Below are 20,152 nucleotides of genomic sequence, written 5' to 3' on the forward strand. Positions count from 1 at the left end.
AGAGTCAAGGATTGCTGTCATTGAAAGGGTGTAGGCTCAGAGTTGCTACACAAAGGAAAATGATGAATTTACCACAAAAGAAAAACCTGAACATTGTCAGAGTTTTTAAAGCTTTCATTTTTGGATCTATTGTGAAAACAGTATTCAGAATAAAACAGACCTGCCTGTACCATCATGTCTTAGGTTATGTCATCACACTTACATCCAAGATGGTATGTGTATATGGCACCCTTTGCCCAATATTACTCAAGTGCCAGTGTTTGCCGAGTTTCTATCGAACAATTATAGGCCATTTACCTACCTTTCAATAAGGTTGAGTCAGTGTCACAAGCTATTGCTCCATGAATGAGAATCACACATACAAATGATTTATGGAGATTCCCAAATGATCGACTAATGCCTCAGCACTAGCATGTACAAACTTACCAATAGCGTTGCTGAAAATATTAAGTCATCTTCCAATCAGGGTTGGTTGGGATTTTAGCAGTGGTTTCACAGATTTCTACAGTCAACACTCCCTCAGATAAGCATTGGGATCATTTGTGCTTCTTGGATCACTTTAGCATGAGGGATGTTTCATGGATTTTAGACATGTGAGGGTGGAGTGTTTCTGGGGCGGTGTAGTACATTATGCAACTTCTAGTACAGTTATTTCATTAACAGATATGGTGTTCATGATGTTGAGCACCACTACAAGGTTGAAGTAGAGTTGAAGGGCTGTGTTGTGTAGAATATCCATATTTGTTCTAATCTTTTAAAACTTTTATTAGAAAGACTGTGGTTAATGCTGGGGCTAGTTCTTCAAAATGTTTGTTTGAATAAGATGCACAAACATTACAGTTTCACAAATTTACTCAAATTGAATATATCAAAGAAATAATGACTATAGAAATAAAAACATTTCACTCTGTGCCACTATCTTATTATAATTCCTTGTGAAGCAATGTGTTTTTGTTATCAACGAAGGAGAAGAAGGTGTCTTTGGTCAGTGTCAAAGGTCTCTTTATGCAGTTGAATGTCCTAGTGACATATGATATAGCAAGGTAGGATATAGGTTAAAAATGTGAGAATTGCTGGTATGATGTGACTGTGACTTATCACATCCTATTGGGATTTTGGGAAACATCCGGTGGTATATCAAATTCAGCTAATGGAAATGTACTAGTTTCAAGCATTATTGTAAGAGAATTTTACATAAAAGTTAGTTGCTGGGTTGACGCATCATATAAAAGCAATCAGATGCATACTTGAATACCACTTTACCTTTCCTCATATTCATTCTGGTGTGGCTTCAATGACTCAAATCTTTATCTCACTTTATCATTTCAATACCAGGTCACGGCACTAACACCCTCCTTTCCATCCCTCGGCAGGTCATCGTGTGTGTTTGGGGGAGCAGCTGGCTAAGACTGTCGTCTTCCTCTTCTTCTCCAACCTGCTCCGAGCCTACACATTTCAACTCCCAGAAGGAGTGAAGCAAGCTAGCATGGAATACACTTTGAGGTCCACAGTGAAACCACTACCATTTGAAATATGTGCAGTGGCACGCTAGATAGTGTCACCTTATGCACAATTTGTATGTATAGAATATGAAACTATGATTCTAAACATTAGATAGAGCCTTTGTTGTTTAAGAACAAAATATAAGAAATATAAGAAATATTCCATAATGTAAAATTGTTATCTCAATAGGGTGATGTGTATGTTTTAATTATTAGGGCCCTCTGTTTTGTGTATAAATTTAGCTGATCTTGCAAATGACAATGGAAGTGTCCATTTGCTATTACATACTTATTCTGATAATCAAGAGTTTGAAAGAAAGTTAAGAAAAGGAACAATGATACAACAGGTAGTTTGTTGTAAACACACCCATGCATTCAAATAGCTTGAATGAAGTGAATTGGCATGTATATTCGATTCCTAATTTAGCTACTGATTCCAATGGGTGTGGCAGTTTTTCATGTGTTTATAGAAATTAATAAAGCAGATGCCATTATTTCCAATGACCTTCGATTACTTATTTATGTATTTATGTATTTATTTAATAATGTATTTATTTGTTTCACCAAACATGGGTGAAAGAATTTTGAACATTAATGAGTTACATGAGAACAGGTCATTTTACACAGGATTTCTGAAATGATATACATATGTTATATTAAAAGGCTTGTATAGCAAAACTAATATCCTCATGTATTGAAAGCATAGAACCTACATATTTACTTAGTGGCCTGAAACTTAGACATCATCTTGAGAAATCCACTTTTCAGCAATTTGTAAACCAATGAGGATCCTCCCCTAAGCTTAGGGCACGTAGTAGACCATCCCAAGCATGAGTGTCCTTGTAAGGGAGAACACATCCACCCTCAATTTCACTCTCAAACGTGGGAACCAGCACAAGGTTCAAAAGTGCTAAATTTGTGCATCATACAGATATGCAAGATCTTTACAAAATAAACTTGATAGAATAAAACCCAACACCTATGAAACTACCCATTTCTTAATTTGTAGCCAGTAGAGTACCTTGCTCCGAGTTAAAAAAAAACTTAATTGCATGATTTAAAAAACCTTTGCAAGTTGCAAAAGATAAAAGTTTACATTTTAAAAGAAAAGAGAGCCCCAATTCTTTATAGTAAAATACCCCCAGGCCCCCCGATTGTCAGAGGTCTCTTGTAGTTGCCTTGCAGCCGATACATTGATGGTGATCCCTTTGGGGCAATTGTGGTCGTGTCCAAGTTAAAAAAAAAGTGGAGTCCCGGAGTAAGCCAACCTGTGTGCTAAGCCCCTTTAGTCAGTTAGTTTGATGTCTCTAACAGTTTATCCTTTGTCTGGATGTCTGCGAGGAGGACCTGCCAGTTATTTTTCTAGTGGAGGTTGCTGTTGATGGATCCCCTCCCCTAGTTTTTTTTGCAGCACGATCCATAAACCTTACTAGTGCACAGTTTAAATTGGTGTTCTGTGGGTCAAAGCAGGCCAGTACTGCGGCTCTGCATGATCTGACCTCATTGATGTTCCAGCCTTTCCGTAAAAGGGACCTTCTTTCCTTCAGCAAGTTTGGACACAGGCATAGGATATGTATTATGTCTTCCCTATGGTTACCACAAAGTCAACAGTGTTCCTGGGCATGATCTCTTTTCCATTTGGGCAGATGGCACGACAAGTTGATCACTCCCATTCTTACTTTTAAAAAACTTAATTTAGTGCGTGCGGTAAATGGCAGGGTTAGATACCTCTGAGGCGTCAGCTGGACGTAAGAAAAGAGGGTCATCCAGCCGTGGCTTCTTCTTGCTGGACATGCCTTATCTTCTATTGAGGAGAGGTTTTTTGCGCTTATTTTTGCTATCCTTTTGAATTCATTATGGCTGACTTGTAGGTTCCAAACTTCGTTCAGGGCTAGAGTTTCTAGTCCTCTTGCCCAACATTCCTGCCCTGCTCGCCATCGTTTCGTATTCAGGCAGGACCATAGGTGTTGTGCTAGGCTGCCTTCTTTTGATGACCTCAGTTTGTGACAGCACGTTAAGAAGCTCATCAGTCTGGCCAGTGATTGATTACAGATGCCCACTTCCAGCCTGATTTGGGCAGGTGACGTGTGTGTTGGTAACTGGAACATTATTCTGTAGATTTTTGCAATGATTTTGTCTAATTGGCCGCTATTCAGTCCTTTTAGCGCCTCGCTTCCGTACGTTAATGTAGGAATGACTTTTGCCTGTGCTGCCTGCAGTGTTTGGGCGAATGTTGGGCTGAGTAGCTTCTTGTGAATAGAGCTGAGTGCAAAAGCTAGCGCTACTCCCTTCTTTTTTTGTTCTTCTAAGTGGGTTTTATATCTACCTTGCTCCGAGTTAATCCTTGGGTTATGTTTAATTGACCACTGCTTCTAGGCTGTTCTTCTAGACACATAATAATTCCAATTTCTTTACCATTTTCAAATCTATAACATTTTAAGTAGCCCCTGAATGAATGACTGCTATAAGATGTAAAGAAAATGAATATTTTTAATTAAAAGTTTAAACAAACACAGGCTTTACCTGACTGTGATGTGTTCAAAATTTGTTGAGCTGAGCCTATTAAGAAGACATTGCTCAACGGATTTCTCCTCACTTTCGTAAAGCATTGAAGTTTTTCCTGATGCCTTTTCACACCTTTCTTATTACATTGTTTAATATAATATTGATCAGAACCATAATATAAACACAACCCTTTCCCTCTTCATTTTTTCTTTTCTTCCTTGGTTAAGGGTGTATCCATCATGCTTAACTGCCCGGGCTCAGGAGGTCGAAGGGTGGTTCTAAATGTCTCAAAAGTTCTCTCGAACACATTTGTTGTAAATTCAGATCTTTTCTTTTCAGCTTGTCTATCTGTTAATCTTTTATCAGATCTTATAGTTAAGTCAGTTAGATCCGCTACACTTTTCGGGAGGTCTGGATTCTGAGATAAGAGTTCTTTTAATTCTTCATTCAGACACCTATAGATTTGTTTTTTTTCAGCAGGCCAGTTGATTTCACCCATACATTTTTAGAGTTGTGTCACATACTGAAACAAATGTCTCTTACCTTGCCTAATTCATGATCAACCCCTTGGGTCAATGTCCTTATATCAAAAATCCTCCTTATTTATTTTGAATGCTTCAAGGTCCTATGTTAACGGACGGCTAATATGAATTCAACTTCTGACTTTGAGGTTGGAAATGAACTGGTTTTGTAGAAATAATGTAACCCAGATTCATTTAGGAACATTCCTCATTATTTTGAGACACCACTGTACCTTTCTGGTGAAGATATAATGGTGTGTGTATTGTAACTACTATGTGAGATTTCTGATTGTAAGTACTCTTCCTACCAATTTCATTTTCTAACTTTTGACCTGATCCTGAGGGCCCATTACTAAGTTACATTATTTGATATGAAACACTGACATTTGTTATTTTAGGAACTAATCCTCACTCCTTGCTTCTACTATCTTATTTTGTAAACCTAGGATGGTCTTTCCAACATCATCTAAGGAAAATTTGGAGGGATCCTTTCACCCAGGCAGATAATCCAACGTGGACTTCCCAGTCTGGTATAGTTCAATGATTATCAATTTAAGTCTGCAGGAGTGCTATGAAAACAATCCTAATCACCTCCACAGAGAGACCATGATCTCATACTGGAAATGGTAATAGAGAGAAAACACTCATACAAGGATCATCACACTTCCTTTGGAATCTGCTTATGGAAGCCTGTAAAGAAACAATACTAAATCTGAAAAAGAACCTTATACTATTCAAGTCATATTGAGTAATTTTACCTAATTACGTCAAGTAACAAGTCCTCTAACTCAGCCCTTTCTCCTCTAGCTCAATGCATTATTTTCACATAAGAAAAAGATTGTTAATATTTGTTCTCTTTGAAACACCTTGCGTTTAGTCCTTATGTAAGACTCTTATGGACTTACTAGAGAGTTCAATGCACAAAAGGTAAAAATGAATTTCAATCTTCTAAGTCCAGGAAAAATGACGATATATACAATGGCCACTATGGAACAGGAGAGATGCAATGTGCAAAATAGGACGAGCAAAAACCTGAAAAATGCTGTGAAAATAGAGCATGCACAGAATAGTTGCAAATATACAAGGCTTTAAAAACGGTAACGGTCGTGAAAATTATCTGAATAGCAAGATAGTGTAAAAAGAAGAACATTCTATTCCAACACTCTTTGTGCAATACATTGGCTCCACGATGATCAACCGATGACTGCATAAACTCACGTTTTGGGAAGCGATGAGACTTTGACTTCACTCTCCTTTTATGCAATCTCAATCCAGGATGGCCACCATATCAGAAATTCCGCTTCCCGGGAGATTAATGTTGATTTTGTATTAGTGACGCCTTTCATCATCGTGTGCACCAGCTTTTCTTTTAAGCTGAAGATGCTTATATCTAGCGCTCCAATTGCGTTAAGCATTAAACAACCATAATTTTGGATCGTTATTACGTGTAACTCAATAATTATTAATTCATGCTATATCATATAATCATGACAACCAACTGCTTGCCTACCCAGAGCACCTGTAACCAAATCAGAATAAAAACTAGGATCTGACATGTGAGAACATTGGAGAACATTTCTTACCACCTTTCTGGAAATACTTCATGTGCGCTACAATCAACTTTTTGAAAAACTTTCTCTATTTAGCATCAAAACAACCAATACAATACTTCACATATCATCAGGGGATTTTGCTTGACACCACATTACACTCTGCTGAATTAATTCCGAACAATACCTCAACACAAACACTGGGACAAATCCATTAGCTCCTTCAGCAAGTACTTCTATTCCACTGTACTGCCTGTAAATTGGCACCAATCTCTCTTAGGATGCATGTAATGACTCTTCAGGCTCGCCTTTATAATCTTTGATCAATTTATTTCTCTTTGAGGAAACTCAGTCTGCTAATGTTCCATCACTAATTTATATTTGTCCATTACAATAGGAGATGGAATATTTTGAGTAGCCACTCTCTGAGGCTCTGCATCAGGCCAACTAACATTTTCTTTGCTCCTTATCCACAAATCTTTAGGAATAATTATCTCGAACAATTTATTCAAATCAAGCCAAAGTATTTTAGAAATTATTGCAATGCTTTCTACTTCTGTATACCACTTATTAAGGTTTTTGTAAGTGTAAGTAGATCACTTATCGTGCACAGTACATGCACATAAGCTATTTAATGCAATTCTCACAACAGGTAATTCACAACTAATTAACATTTTGAATCACTTACGCTTGTTTTCTTTTCACTTTCAATTTTCTTTTGTTTTTGTGTTTTCCCCCTTTCATTGACCAAAATGTTTTCAAGTTATCCCACTCATTTATACACATTAATAAACATCTACCATGTGTTAGCAAACTCCCGTTGTACTTTCGCTCATGTCCATTTTGTAATTTGCATGTAATTTCAATACAAATCCACAATTAAATTCATCTGCCAATTCCTTAAAGTTCTCAATTTTTCTTTATGGCTAATGTTATCCTTTCTAGATTAATGGTGCCATTAACAATGTCTCCAAATTCAACTTTCGGTCTATAAATGTTAATTACTTTTGTGTCTATCTCTCTCAGTCAGGGGGCACTAGCAAGAATACTAGGTCCTGCTTCCCTTCCATGGGGAGTCTCCTGCTTTTGTGGTCATGTTTTATCATTATACAGAGTTAGCCTTAAATCTAACAAATTGTTGAAAAATCCAGTCTCATCTCCAGAATCCCTTTCTATCTCTTTGTATCTTTTGAGTTCATGTTTTTCATCCTTTATATTCTATTTAAATATTTCCTTAATAATTTAAGGAAGCACATGCACACTCTCTACCATGCCATTGCTTAAAGCTTTTTTTTGCATATGCCATATCTCATCCAACCAATTGCCTAATGCTTTTGTAACTGGTCTTGTCATCTTTTCCTGTCTCTCTTTTTTATTCCCTATAAGACCTCACTCATTCAAAGCCTGTAACCATGCAGGTCTAGACTTGGCTTTGCCTCCTATATGGCACGCCTCAAATACTCAATCTTGCTCATGTTAAATGTACCATTCAGTGGAAATTGCATGTCTTATCATCATTGGTAATTTTATCCCAATCTTTCAACCATAAGCAAGAATGAAGTCCTGAAGTTAGTAATGTTTTGTGTACAGGTGAACCTTCGGGTGCAACCGTATCTCCTTCAAAGACTGGGATTTTAGAATTTTTCAAAGCAGAACACATTTTTTTTCTCAACCTAACTCTCACAACACAAACTGGAACATTTCAGCCATTCACAATACAATTTTAAAATGAGACTTGGAACACAAATCTTAAACAAAACATGTAAAGACAAGCAAACAATGACAAAGTATTAAAACTCAAAATACACCTGAGCACACCAAATTGTAGTGTCTGTAATCCATAGGTATAGTTAAAGCCTGAGCACAATGTCAAAGAATCAATTGTTCAAATGTCCTTTATCGTGATGGCACAAAAAACTTTTCAATCAGGTCCTGTCGCAGAGTTTTAATGGTAAAAAAACATGCAGAACAACAGCACCCGACGCATGTTTCGCCCCCCTGGGCTTTTTCAAGGCTGCAGAAAAATACATATATAACAATAATTGTACAACAATCAAATGTGACCATCTCAAGTCACAATAAAGTTAAAAACTTTATAGATGCCCTTAGAACAACACTTCAATTACAAATGTACGTTGATACATCAATGACATCAGCACAATGCTAATCCCACACCCTAAGCAAATTATACTTTGAGCTGGAAATATAGGGACAAAACACTCTGTCATTTTAATGAATTCAATTCACAAGAAAGCACAAAATGATTTAGAGACAAATGTGACCTGAACACAACTCATAACAAGACCCTCCTATTAACACACTGTTGACACACTGTTAAATGGCACAATATATATACAATTTGCCATTCTCAATGAGTGTATCGTCCATTATGGATCTGTACTAGTGCGAGCAATCCCCAATTCATAAACAGCAAACACAAGAAGAAAAAGTAATCACCAGTGTCAGTGTCAGAAGTTAAAAAGCATCACACCGTGATAAATTCGAAAGGTAAAAATCACACTACCACGTGAACAATACCACCACTGGAACAACAGTAGTTAAAACCACAGAAGAAAAGGACAGCTCAAGAGAATAGTTTCCATAACCTGTGACATGCGCCCTATGTTACGCATAGTCATCTCACCTTGAGTTTCGAAGCTATGTATCCAGTTTTATATGGTATTAATTGTTGTATACAAATCACTTGCTTGATTAATTCTAGAAGAGAGGACGAAGGATTTGACAACCAACTTTAGTAATACAGATTGCAGTGTATTAATGATGGTTAATCCAAGTAAAGATCATAGCGGTTTCTTACCCCGAGTCACAGGCGTAAACTCACTTATCTTGTACCACGTTGGTATGTTCGACCATAGTGCGTGCTAAATTCAAAGTTTATCGCAGTTGCGAACAGAATTCCCAATTGGTTTCTGGAAATCGTTTTCGGACCTTGATAAGTCCTCTGTTAAAAAGTTGATCAAATGGCGTGATGTCGACGAAAAACAGAGAAATAAAGAATAACAAAGAAAAGGCAAAATTAATAATAGTGCACCCTAATACTTGCATCGTGCCTAAATATTCAGAAAGATTTGATTTCTATTAGCGTCGATCCTGTAGTTGAGTCGTATAAGGCAGAATGTTTACCTGATTCGTAAAATGCTGTCTTGTGTAGATAAAACGGCAACTCGGCGTTCTCTAAACGCGGGCGCCATTGTTTGAGATGTTTATAGCCACAGCACATAGCAATAGAAAGAGGACTGCAACCGCGATCCTAAGAATCGCGTATTTTTTCTGAAACTGTGATAAAAACGAGTAAATTTGATTGACTGATGCTACAAGGTTGTAAAAATAGAACATACGACCATGATATATATTACTGGTCACATTTGCCCACCTAATATGTATGGTCATGATATATTGCTATAATGAAGATGGAAGAAAGACTGACTTCACTCTTTGAGCATACATAACAGAGATCTCACAGCTATTGTTATTTATCGACCATATCAAAATTCAATAGTATTAGTATCTCAAATTGAAGTCATTGCTTGTAATCATTCACTTGAGATACAATCAATCTCAGTGACACACGTAATGACCATGCACGGGCTAACTATATGTAAAAAATATCAGAATTTCACGTATATGTCGTTCATCATAAATTGTAAGTTGGGCTTATTAATACATTTTAAATCTTCTAGTCATTACGATAGCCCAATGTAACGAAAGGTCCGTATAATAAGAATCATAACACATCATTATAATTATATGTATCTCAGATAAGAAACGTAACAGGGACAGCATTGGACCAGCCTAACTGAATCCCTGAAAGCCTATGAGTCCCGATTGGTCATTTGGCTCATTAATGATATTTAATTGTGAGTGAAGTCCATGTGTCCCTAATCCTAGAGACACACACAAAAATTCAAAATTAAAGTCGTCAATTTCAGGTGAAGGACAAAAACAATCCTGGTAATGCCCTATCTAGTGATCTGAGAAATAAGAGACGAAACACTCAGTCTGACTCAAAATAAAAAAGGATATTCTCATCAAGTGACTGTGTGTCCAGAAGGATCGCACATCCTATGTCATTTTGTATAGGCTGCAGACACTATAGATATGTCAACAGCTTGAAGAGCAGGAAAGGGGAGTAATGAAGATGGAACAATAGTAAAGATGACAGATGGAAGGCACATGGAGATCTTAACATGACTTTATAGGAATTCACACACTTGATTGCTAAATTGAGGGAATCGATTCTTTATGTGGTTGTCTTTCATGATTATTTGATACACATAAAGTTCAGGTCTTAATAGTCAATTCAAATATGGCAACATTTGATGACAATAGAGATGCCCTGATGGATGACTTGTTTAGTCACAAACCTGTACAAACGAATGTCATTACTAGAGATTCAGGAAAGGAAGGACTTAAACAGAAATTTTTAAGATTGGAGAGGCTCCAAAAACAAGAGCTCTCCAGATGTTGGGACGCCACAGTTTTGCGTAAATATATTGAAAAACAGCAAGTGCCGCGGGGACTGCGTATTTTGATTTTCCCATCCTTTGAGGATTTGGATTCAGGACACCTCAAGGAATGGGAGAAACTTCTATTCAGCTCCTCGGTAGCAATAATGGACATACTTATTAGAGATGACAAACTTCTACTAGAAATCTCTCTTGTAGAGAAAAAATTCGGGATATAAATTTACCTGAGGTCACCGAACGTAATCTGATCATATTAAAGGAAGAAGTACACAAACATCAATTATATTTAAAGGAAAAGAAGTCACAAAAAATTAAACGTGATGAGAGAGATTATCACAGCGGGAGGGTCTACACCTTTGCAAAAAAGTTTGACAACATCAGAACGAGTGGGCCTTTAACAACATTAGAGACTAGACCCCAAAGACTGGAGACACCTGAAATTTCTGACACTTCTAGTGTCAGTAGTATAACAAGTGGAGAATCTCTTGGTGCCCAAGGCCTACCCCCATGTAACAATGCAGATCCCTTTTTTTTAGAATTGCAACGGTTCAGGAAGGGAAACAAACAAGCCTTCCAAAAAGAGAGAACTACACAAAAACCAGGAGGGGCCAATGCAGATCGAGATCTCATCACAAAAGAAAGGATGGGAGTGACAACCAGGCCGGGGGCCCGAACACAACAAATGTGATTGATGTAATAAGTACGAGTGTTACTGATCAGATTAATGTTGTAAACCTATCGAATCATACTCTCACTGATATTGAAATAAAACTATTGAGCAAAGGATTGGGTTTCTGTCCAAGTGCCTTTCCCAATTTTACAACACTACATGTGAGTTGCTTTAAGTTGACTAGGAAACTTAAACTACATAAATTTTTCCTAGAAAGACATAAATGGCTCTCAGATCCAGCAACTATTGAAAATCCGGACAATACCCAGACCATCAGGGATATAAAAGATATACAACTTTTATTATCCTTGGAGGAACAGGATATCCCGATGCCAATCGATACTATAACTAGAGAACTCAATTTAAACACATTCTCTGACTCAGACAGTGGTCTGAAAAACAAATCTAGGTTCACGCCCCACCTACCAGGTCCTAATGTGATTGACACATTTCAGGAGTTGGTGTATCAAGATTTATATAAACTTGAGGATCGATTTCACCTGAGAAATACTAAGACAAAACAAAACATCACAAGTGATGAGAGAAAAGCATTAGAAATGCTGGCCAACGACACCTCCCTTGTCATAAGAGAAGCTGACAAGGGAGGGAACGTTGTGCTTATGAATAGGGCCGACTATATCCAAGAAATTGACAGACAGTTTGCAGATTGTACCACCTATGTCAAGATGAGTAGTAACCCTATGAACACCACAATAACAAAAGTAGAAAACAGTTTAAAACATTGGCAAGGACAAGGTCTAATTTCAGATACAGAATTTAAATATCTTTTTAATTCAAAATCAACCAATCTGTGTTTGTACATCCTGCCCAAAATACATAAAGGTGGTTCTTTTCCACCAGGAAGACCCATTATTTTGGGCATCAATTCACCAACAGAAAGAATATCTGAATACATTGACTTATACCTTCGACCTCATGTGATCAATTTACCATCCTACATAAAAGATACACGGGATATTCTAAGTAAAATTGCGGATGTGGAATGGGTATCAGGCCATCAGTTGGTTACAATTGATGTCTGCTCCTTATATACCAGCATACCAGGAGAAAAGGGCATTGATGCTGTACAACATTTTTTGGACTGTCGACCTATTAACATGTATGAACACACGATCATGTTATTAGATCTGATCAAATTAGTTCTAGATAACAATATCTTCACTAAGGATGTATGACGTTACAACGCATGCTATTACAACGCATACCTTTACAACGCATTTTTTACAACGCAAGTACTACTACAACGCATTACTTTACAACGAATACTCTTACAACGCAAAACCTATTAAAATACTGAAAAGTGCTGTTACAACGAAATCTATTACAACGCATACCATTACAACGCGATTTTTTTTTTTTTAAATTAAAAGTACAATAAAATCTGGCACGGGATGCAGGGAAATTAGGGGTTTTAGGGTGGGGAAGTGTATTAAAATGTGGAGAAAAACTGTACGTAAATCTACTCAAATGCATTACCAAATTAATACTCGAGTATTAAAATTAATACTCGAGTATTAAAATTAATACTCGAGTATTAAAATTAATACTCAAAATCCCCCATAAAATTCCGTTTTCACACATTTCAAAGTTTTATAAAAATAACGAAAATTTAAATAACAGTACATACACATTTTTATCATGATTAGATCGGAAAGTAAGTAAACAAAGTAAAACATAAGACACATACACATAGGCGCCATTTTAACCATCTCACTTGTAAAACTTGTCCTACCACAGTTTCTATGTAAACAATACCAAAAGACATGTTCCAAAATGGATGCCAAAACGGAGCAAATGAATGAAAACAATATTTTTTAAAAAGCATTTTTAAATTATCATTTTCCACAGTAAAACAAACCATTTAAAAAAACACAACGAACGCAGTTTTAAAAAAAATTAATAGTGACACAGAGTAAAACTTATAAATACAAGGAAGACACCATTTTGCACTCAGTTGATTATCAACTAGCAGAGAGACCAGACGTGAAAAGCTGACCCTCTGTCACCTCCACTGCGACCTCCTCAGAGAGAGCACGGAATTCATTAGTAAAAGCATTACAATAGAGCAACTACTAGTAGGTCATTATAATATTTTTAAACGTTGGTTTTGAGGAAAATATATTTTCTTAACCCAAAAAAATATTAAATAAAATTTTTAATAATAACTTTTAAAATGTACTGTTTCTAATTTATTATCACTAAAAATATACACCAACTTAAAACAAGTATTTAATTTTCCAAAAACAGAAACTCGGAATATATTGAAATTCAACAATTGGTGTACCTAATTGAGCATCACCACCACGTTAACGACTGACATATACAATTGTGAAGGTAAATATAATTTATTTGTAATGGTTTTACTTGTAAAATATATTTTTAAAAATTACCTAAAGTGATGTATGGCAAAGGTTTTTTTTTAAAAACCTCAATCTCACTACATCATAAACGAAAAAATACCATGATGCAGGACTAACAATTACTAATAAGACTTCAGTTGGGCACTACATCTGAAAAAGCGATTCATATTACTAGGGCAACTATTTCTATTCAAAGTCCTAGAATGTTCAGCATTATAGTAATTTAGTGATAGTATCGGATTAACCCTTTTTTTTTTTTTGAAAAATGCATTAAATGTGTAATATGTTTACTTTCAACAAATATTACTCATACTCCTTTGTCAGATATCAAATTGTTTATAAATTGTATTTTTTTTCCAACCAACGTTGGCTAAGGAACATTAATTTATTCAACTTTTTTTTATTTCCAGAGTACATCTGTACCCAAAAAAAAATTTATCCTGCTGCAACCATTACCATAAAGGCACGAAAACAAACAGCAACTGAAAAAGGTATGTTACCTTTTCAGTATTATTTTTACTATACATTTTTAATTTTTCCTTTTGCAATTATTACTACTCTAACGTACCTAATTAGAAAAATAAAAGATAGTTTAGAGTAACAATATACTATTTCTACTCCAGGAAGGTGCAACATTAGGGAGATTTTTTTATAGTGTAGGGGTACATATCTCTAATTCAACTACAGGAAATTGCATTGGTTAGTACAGTGTCATGTAGTATTAGTTATAATGCATGTCATTATTAATTTAAAGATACTCAGATTTTACATTTCAAACCAACGTTAATTTTTTTATTGTCCTCTTTTTTTTCCAAAGACAACAATTTGATTCGTTACAGAAAGATTCTTTCCACCACACACGTTAAATCTTGAGCCAACAGACCAAATCATCTTCAGAAGCCTCATCCAGAAAAGCAAGTTCTACAAAACAAGGTATTAATTTTCAGCATGGTTTCTTAACCTTCAATATATTAGACTAGCTATCTCATTGCTAATGTTGAAAAAAAAACCAATTTAATTATGGTTACATTTGCAGAAATCAGAATTTTATTTCATGACTAAAGGATGGTGTAGCATTAGGGAAAGTGTTATCTACTGCAACTTATAACAAATATACATTTTTTAAAAAGTTATTGTAAAATCGCATTTCTCAACATCGTTCAGTTTTCTCATTTTTTTCTTTTTTCACTTTTCCAGACATTTATTTTTGCATTCGAAATCCAATCACCTCATAAGTGTCTACTCCAGCCATTCCCACTTAAGGTGAGTCAGCAAGAAAAGCAAATTGGAAAGAAAAAGGTATTTTTATCCAACATTCTAAGGTGCAGCAGTTGTAAAAATGTACCATGCTGTAGGGGTAACAATTACTATTCTAACTCCAGGAAGGTGCAGCAGTAGGGAAAGTGTCGGATGGTGTAGGGGTAACAATTTACTATTCTAACTCCAGGAAGGTGCATCAGTAGGGAAAGTGTTGGATGATGTAGGGGTCCAATTTACTATTCTAACTCCAGAAAGGTGCATCAGTAGGGAATGTGTTGGATGGTGTTAGGGTGACAATTTACTATTCTAACTCCAGGAAGGTGCATCAGTAGGGAAAGTGTTGGATGGTGTAGGGGTGCAATTTACTATTCTAACTCCAGGAAGGTGCATCAGTAGGGAAAGTGTTGGATGGTGTAGGGGTGCAATTTACTATTCTAACTCCAGGAAGGTGCAGCAGTAGGGAAAGTGTCGGATGGGGTAGGGGTGCAATTTACTATTCTAACTCCAGGAAGGTGCAGCAGTAGAGAAAGTGTTGGATGGTGTAGGGGTGCAATTTACTATTCTAACTCCAGGAAGGTGCATCAGTAGGGAAAGTGTTGGATGGTGTTGGGGTGCAATTTACTATTCTAACTCCAGGAAGGTGCAGCAGTAGGGAAAGTGTCGGATGGTGTTGGGGTGCAATTTACTATTCTAACTCCAGGAAGGTGCAGCAGTAGGGAAAGTGTTGGATGGTGTAGGGGTGCAATTTACTATTCTAACTCCAGGAAGGTGCATCAGTAGGGAAAGTGTTGGATGGTGTTGGGGTGCAATTTACTATTCTAACTCCAGGAAGGTGCATCAGTAGGGAAAGTGTTGGATGGTGTAGGGGTGCAATTTACTATTCTAACTCCAGGAAGGTGCAGCAGTAGGGAATGTGTTGGATGGGGTTGGGGTGCAATTTACTATTCTAACTCCAGGAAGGTGCAGCAGTAGGGAAAGTGTTGGATGGTGTAGGGGTGCAATTTACTATTCTAACTCCAGGAAGGTGCAGCAGTAGGGAATGTGTTGGATGGTGTAGGGGTGCAATTTACTATTCTAACTCCAGGAAGGTGCAGCAGTAGGGAATGTGTTGGATGGGGTTGGGGTGCAATTTACTATTCTAACTCCAGGAAGGTGCAGCAGTAGGGAAAGTGTTGGATGGTGTAGGGGTGCAATTTACTATTCTAACTCCAGGAAGGTGCATCAGTAGGGAAAGTGTTGGATGGTGTAGGGGTGCAATTTACTATTCTAACTCCAGGAAGGTGCAGCAGTAGGGAATGTGTTGGATGGGGTTGGGGTGCAATTTACTATTCTAACTCCAGGAAGGTGCAGCAGTAGGGAAAGTGTTGGATGGTGTAGGGGTGCAATTTACTATTCTAACTCCAGGAAGGTGCAGCAGTAGGGAATGTGTTGGATGGTGTAGGGGTGCAATTTACTATTCTAACTCCAGGAAGGTGCAGCAGTAGGGAATGTGTTGGATGGGGTTGGGGTGCAATTTACTATTCTAACTCCAGGAAGGTGCAGCAGTAGGGAAAGTGTTGGATGGTGTAGGGGTGCAATTTACTATTCTAACTCCAGGAAGGTGCATCAGTAGGGAATGTGTTGGATGGTGTAGGGGTCCAATTTACTATTGTAACTCCAGGAAGGTGCAGCAGTAGGGAAAGTGTTGGATGGTGTAGGGGTGCAATTTACTATTCTAACTCCAGGAAGGTGCAGCAGTAGGGAAAGTGTTGGATGGGGTAGGGGTGCAATTTACTATTCTAACTCCAGGAAGGTGCAGCAGTAGGGAAAGTGTTGGATGGTGTAGGGGTAACAATTTACTATTCTAACTCCAGGAAGGTGCAGCAGTAGGGAAAGTGTTGGATGGGGTAGGGGTGCAATTTACTATTCTAACTCCAGGAAGGTGCAGCAGTAGGGAAAGTGTTGGATGGGGTAGGGGTGCAATTTACTATTCTAACTCCAGGAAGGTGCAGTAGTAGGGAAAGTAATGGATGGTGCAAATGTTATGTTTTAGGTAAATCATAAATTTATTGAGGCTAATTTTTTTGTCTTTTCTCCTCTTTTCAGATAATGTCTAGCCTGGGAGCTGCCAACTTTATTAAATCCAGGAAGGGGAAAAATTTATTAAACCATGGTGGATACATATATAGTAAGGAAAGAATAAGTTTAACTAGAAATCATTGGAGGTGTGTGCAATACTACACTACCCATTGCAGTGGCAGAGTGGTTACTGTTGATAATTTGGTTGTGAAAACCACAGAACATAACCACTCTGCCTCTGCAATGGATGTAGAAATTAGAGAAACAATCAACGAGATGAAAGCTATTGCAAGCACCTCCAATGATTCTACAGGATCAATTTTAAGAGAGGTTGCACAGCATGTCCCCAGTCATGTTGCTAGTAACATGCCTATAATACCTAATTTGAGAAGAATTATTCAGAGACAAAAGCAGGCAAGTAACATTCAATTATCTACACCACACACTTTCTCTGACATTAGAATTCCTCATGATCTTTCTATTTCTTTTTCTGATGAACCTTTCCTTCTGCATGACAACGAAAACCCTCAGAAACGTATTCTAATTTTTAGTACCCCACGTAACCTTGCTAAGTTAGAAAGTAGTGAAATTTGGATGATGGATGGGACGTTTAAAAGTACACCCCATCCTTTCACTCAAATTTACACTGTGCATGCAAAAATTAACAATAGTGTAATCCCCTTAGTTTATAGTTTGCTACCTGATAAGACTTCTGCAACATACACTGAACTTTTATCAGTGATTAAAAGTAAAACATCTGCAAGTCCTCGAAAAATAATTATTGATTTCGAATTGAGCATGATCAATGTGATCACTAAAACGTACACGGATACCCAAATTCAGGGATGTTTTTTCCATTTTTCGCAGGCATTTTGGCGTAAATTACAAAAAACATCCCTAGTTGCAGAATATTCTCGGGATAGCAAACTACAATTTGAACTAAAAAAATTAACTGCACTTTGTTTTGTTCCTCCCGATAATGTGGACGAGTACTACACTGCAATTATAGAATCTGCTTATTATACGAGTAACGAAGAAAAATTGGCACCCATTCTAAATTATTTTGAGGACACATGGATTGGACACCTAAGCAGATCGGGTCGCAGGAGGAAGCCACGATTCCATGTGGAGTGGTGGAACTGCTACACGAGTTGTTTAGAGGGAGAAGCAAAAACAAACAATGCCATTGAGGGATGGCATAACTCCTTCAACCATACAATTGGTAAACCACATCCTAACTTCTACTCATTTTTGGAAACTTTGAAGAAGGAGCAAAGTTTCCAAGAAATGAGAATAGCACAAACACTCGCAGGTAGTCTAAACCCACGAGTAACAGTCAAAACAAGGGAAATGTCTGAGAGACTATTGGCAATTCTACAACAATTTTCGTTGTGTGTGGCTATAGACTACCTGGAAAATCTTTCTAACATTCTTTCTTTTTAAAATAATGTAATTACTTACTTTCCTGCTTTGCTTTAAATTTTACTAATGTTCAAATTACAATTGGCATACCAAGGTATTTTCTAAAAAATTTTTCAAACAAACAAGTCGGGTTCTTTTTTTTTACAACAAATCTTCATATCAAGCAAAAACTACCAATGTCTACAAATTTACTGTCCCATAGTATTTGAACTATAGTTCGACCTCGGAACTCCATTAATTAAATTACCGAAAAATTCCAATTTAATTACCGTCAAAACAAATCACCAAAACTCAAACATATATAAATTCTACAATTCAAACCATATTCCGAAATGCACTTTGCAGCTTAATCATCATTTTTATAACAATCGTTAATTTACAAAATTTGAAAGTACGCAACTTTTTTGCACTTAGAAATGAAGATCGACATTACTTTTGTTACTTCCTTAATAAACCAATCAACTTTCTAAACAGTAACTTTTAATTTTTTAACAGTTACATACTTTTTTAAACTAAATAAATAACTTTTAGCGACCCGACATAGGCATACATTAATGACATTAATGTGGACATGTTTAAAAACATTTAAGTAATCAATTAGTTTTCCCGCAACCTCCCCTTATTCTTTCCTCACTATATATGTATCCCTTTTAAAGGTTTATTCTACAATTACAAATGAAAATATTTCCTACCTGGCCGCAGATCAGCTTCCTGCTGCTTCCTCCTCCGATGCTCTGCAAAATGGCGTATTACGTCGACGCTCACGTCATTACGTCATCGCGTGCATCTAAATTTATAGCGGACTACTTTATTTTACTAGAATCTGTAAATAAATGTTTATAAATGTTAATAAAATATTTTTATTTTGTTTTAAAAATGTTACTTACATTGCAAAATTCATTAAAAATATGGTTTATTTTTTCATGATTTTTATATAAATAAAAAAAGTGAAAACAATATTTGTTTGCTGTCTTTATTTTTAAAATAGTTATTTAAACTTCAAAATTGTAACTAATTAAATGTTAATTTACTAAATATGTTCCTTACCTCGACTCTATTGTCTTTTCCCTTCAAAACTTTCTCTTTCTTCACTTTCTGATCCTTCTTTTCTTGTTCCGCGGGTTGTATATTCTGAGGCTGCCAAAATAAATAAAGGACAAAGACGCTCATAGACTTCAATGGAAAAGCGTGGGAATTTTTAAAAAAAAGTAAGTAATTAATTCCTTTTTTTTTAAAAAAATAATATTGATTATAAAATGCATTTTTGATTACTCTTTTAATATTTAAAGTATTATTATATTTTTATTTTTTTTTAAAAAATTTATCTAATTTTTTTTATAAATAATCCAAAAGTACTCTATATATTTGTATATTTGTATATTTGTGGGGTATTTATAGAGCGCGACGTTCGCTCCGGAGGGAGCATCTTGGCGCTAGGGAACCTAAGTGAGCCAGTGCAAGAGGATTAGATGGAAGCTTTGGAGTGATCGTCCGGGAGATTAAAGATCCAGGTCTTTAGCAGTTTTCGAAACGGTTTTTCCTGGGTTTGTTGTCTGAGGGATTTGGGTAGTTTGTTCCAGGCTTTGGTTGCAAGGAAGCTGAGGGTCTTCTCGCCCTTCGTTTTCAGATTGTATTTGGGGAGAAGAATGAGGTTGTCGTTGGTTGAGCGAAGGTGACGGCTGGGCAGGTAGTGGGGGAAGCGTTTGGTGAGGTATTTAGGGCCAGTTTTGTTGTAGGCACGGAAGGCTATAATCAGGATCTTGAAGAGAATCCTTTTGTGAAGGGGGAGCCAGTGA

At 36.7% G+C, this 20,152-nt stretch overlaps 1 protein-coding gene across 1 annotated transcript in view; it reads left to right on the top strand.

Moving 5' to 3' along the window:
* The window catches only part of LOC146786127 (cytochrome P450 2J5-like), a 110,124-nt gene extending 108,119 nt beyond the window's left edge, over positions 1–2,005 (top strand). Inside the window, exon 9 of the mRNA XM_085635629.1 lies at positions 1,374–2,005. Within this exon, the coding sequence (XP_085491755.1) occupies positions 1,374–1,552 (179 nt within the window). The 3' untranslated portion in view covers positions 1,553–2,005. The remainder of the gene's footprint in view (positions 1–1,373) is intronic.
* Positions 2,006–20,152: the final 18,147 nt, after the last annotated feature.

The sequence above is a fragment of the Triturus cristatus genome, chromosome 11, assembly GCF_964204655.1.
Source record: "Triturus cristatus chromosome 11, aTriCri1.1, whole genome shotgun sequence".
Lineage (NCBI taxonomy): Eukaryota > Metazoa > Chordata > Amphibia > Caudata > Salamandridae > Triturus > Triturus cristatus.